Raw genomic sequence first — 2,235 nt, 5'->3', positions numbered from 1 at the left:
TAAAAATGGGAAGGTGAAATAAAATGTTCTCCACGATTTTAGAAGTGTCATTTCTTTTGTACTCACTTGTCTTTTATACACGAATATAAGTGACGAGAAAACATTCCTACAACAACAGACATACTTTACAAGTCACGAGAGAGTTGAATTCGCGGATCGAAACAAGCAGAGGACCGTTTTCAGTCAATATATACTCTGTAAACAGACAGCAACAAAAAAACAAGCTCAGCTGAATCACAGTTCCAAATGTGTGTTCATATATATATATATATATGTGATAATATATATACACACATGCGCACACATACATATATATATTTATATTCCTCAGTTCTCAAGCAGTCCTGATACAAAGGTTCACCAAGTCCATTGCTGACTTTGCACCAGCGGGTGTGTGTGATACTGGGGATTACTGGCAGAGCTGAAATGGGAGTTATACTGCACGTGTTGGAGAGACTGTGTGGTGTAGGCTGGGAAGGCGATGCTAGTCTGGAAAGTGGCCGCAGCCAAGTCCTGGGTTTTGAGAGCGTTCGTCACCAGACTGGCGTGACAGGGTTTGCCGTCCCTGACCAGTACGGGCACGGCCACCCTTCTTGGCGAGGGGAGGGGATTCACGTCCATACCTTTCTCGGCCCTGGCCCGCTTCATCTTGTACCTGTGGTTCTGGAACCAGATCTTCACCTGGGTAGGCGTCAGCCTGATGAGGCTGGCGAGATGCTCCCTCTCGGGCGCTGACAGGTACCGCTGTTGCCTGAAGCGTCTCTCCAGTTCGTAAGTCTGAGCTTTGGAGAAAAGCACCCTCCGTTTCCGCTTTTTCCCGGACTCGCTGCCGTTGCTGGAAGTCTCGGTCGCATTGTCCTGCGACTCGTCGGCGGAAGGCTCCGAGGATTTACTGGAGGAGTTCTGTTGTTGTGAGCTGCCGGTTGAAATTCCGTGTACTACAGGGAGAGACAGAGACAGAAAGACAGAGAGAGAGAGAAAAATAATTCGTAAAACTGTCACTTTTCTATTATCGTTTAACAGTAAGACCAGATTTCGATCGCTTCCCCCCCAAAAAAAAAATCCAGAAAAAAATACTTGATCTCCAAACCTTTCAGATAATACCTCCAACCTCTAATTTCAGATCAGTTCCTGTTATATTCCAACTTTCAGATTGGTTGAAATCTCGATATACATTCACTGCCATTAAACATTTTATATAGGGGAAATCACATGGTCATATACTCAGTAATACAACGCACTACGTTTATACTTCGAAATATCTATAGATATAATGAATGATTTTAAGTTATTTTCTGAGTGAACTAAGCGTGCAAAGTGAATTATTGTACGAGAGACTGGAAGTCGCATTGTTCCATTTGATGGGTATGCAGCACTTACAGGAATACTGGATGCTCTCGGTTGTCGCCAGCCACCGGGTGTACGGGTTATCGGTGCTGTCGTAAAAGGGGTTCTTCAGAGGAAGCCTCTGCACAGTTTCCAGTGGACTTTGCCTCGCAAACCCCGAAGTTTTGGCCGTGTCCGCAGCCTCCCCATCCTCCTCCGTCGCCTCGGCCGCCGAGCCGTCCTCATCATTGGTGTCAGGGAGGTCCAAGATGTCCTTTACTGAAAAGCCCGTCTTTGTGTTGGTCAGCGACATATTCTGGCCAAATTTATGCAGGAAAAGTTGCAGCACCAGTTTTTCTCCCCCCCTTCAATCCGCTGTTGAGAAGAAGAGACACACACACAGACACAAAAAGCGGAGGGAAGGCGGACTGGTTAGTTGCTGCTGGGTCTAAGCTCCTGTTGAATCGCACCATTTAGTGTAAACAGTTAGCGTGTGACCTCCCTCTCCCCAGAAAAAAACATCATAATTCTCTAAGTCCAGCAAAATTATCAAAGCTTTGCTCAGTTCAAATCTTAGTTCGTGCACACTGTGATGTCGAACGAATGAGCCATTCCTAACACTGATCAAGTTCTATAAGGTTGGTCTCGATACATGAACCTGCAGAGAAAGAGAGAAAGCATTTTTTTTTTTAAAAGTGCCAAAGGTTGAACACGTGTGGGCGGGTCCTGGGAGTCAAGTGGATGAAGACTATGTTTGCCGATGGGAAATTGTGGGGGGATTTTTGGGAGAGGGGGGGAGTTATCTAAGGCTTCACCATTGGTGCTTCAGCCCATGATGAGTGGTGTAACGTGTCAATTAATTACAAAGATGGGGAGGGCTCTTTTTTTGGACTCGATTTACATACAAAG

General features: G+C 45.8%; 1 protein-coding gene across 2 annotated transcripts; it reads right to left on the bottom strand.

Moving 5' to 3' along the window:
* Positions 1–357: 357 nt before the first annotated feature.
* LOC137376754 (homeobox protein Nkx-2.2a-like) lies at positions 358–1,639 on the bottom strand. 2 transcript variants are annotated; one of them, XM_068045737.1, is made up of 2 exons: positions 1,381–1,639; positions 358–1,001 (listed from the first exon to the last, which is right to left on the bottom strand). In XM_068045737.1, exons 1-2 carry the CDS (start codon positions 1,637–1,639, stop codon positions 358–360), a joined length of 903 nt encoding a protein of 300 aa, XP_067901838.1. The 2 variants fall into 2 exon arrangements, with proteins under 2 accessions (XP_067901838.1, XP_067901839.1); XM_068045738.1 differs by having other exon boundaries at positions 358–938.
* Positions 1,640–2,235: the final 596 nt, after the last annotated feature.

The sequence above is a fragment of the Heterodontus francisci genome, chromosome 13 (genome assembly GCF_036365525.1).
Source record: "Heterodontus francisci isolate sHetFra1 chromosome 13, sHetFra1.hap1, whole genome shotgun sequence".
Lineage (NCBI taxonomy): Eukaryota > Metazoa > Chordata > Chondrichthyes > Heterodontiformes > Heterodontidae > Heterodontus > Heterodontus francisci.
This window is presented reverse-complemented; position numbering and strand designations above follow the sequence as displayed.

Excerpts from the sequence above, each read along its gene's own strand:
- LOC137376754 (XM_068045737.1), bottom strand. The coding sequence starts at position 1,639 with ATGTCGCTGACCAACACAAAGACGGGCTTTTCAGTAAAGGACATCTTG. Across the intron at positions 1,002-1,380 it reads CGAGAGCATCCAGTATTCCT|TGACAGTTTTACGAATTATT; the intron begins GTAAGTGCTGCA and ends ATAATAGAAAAG.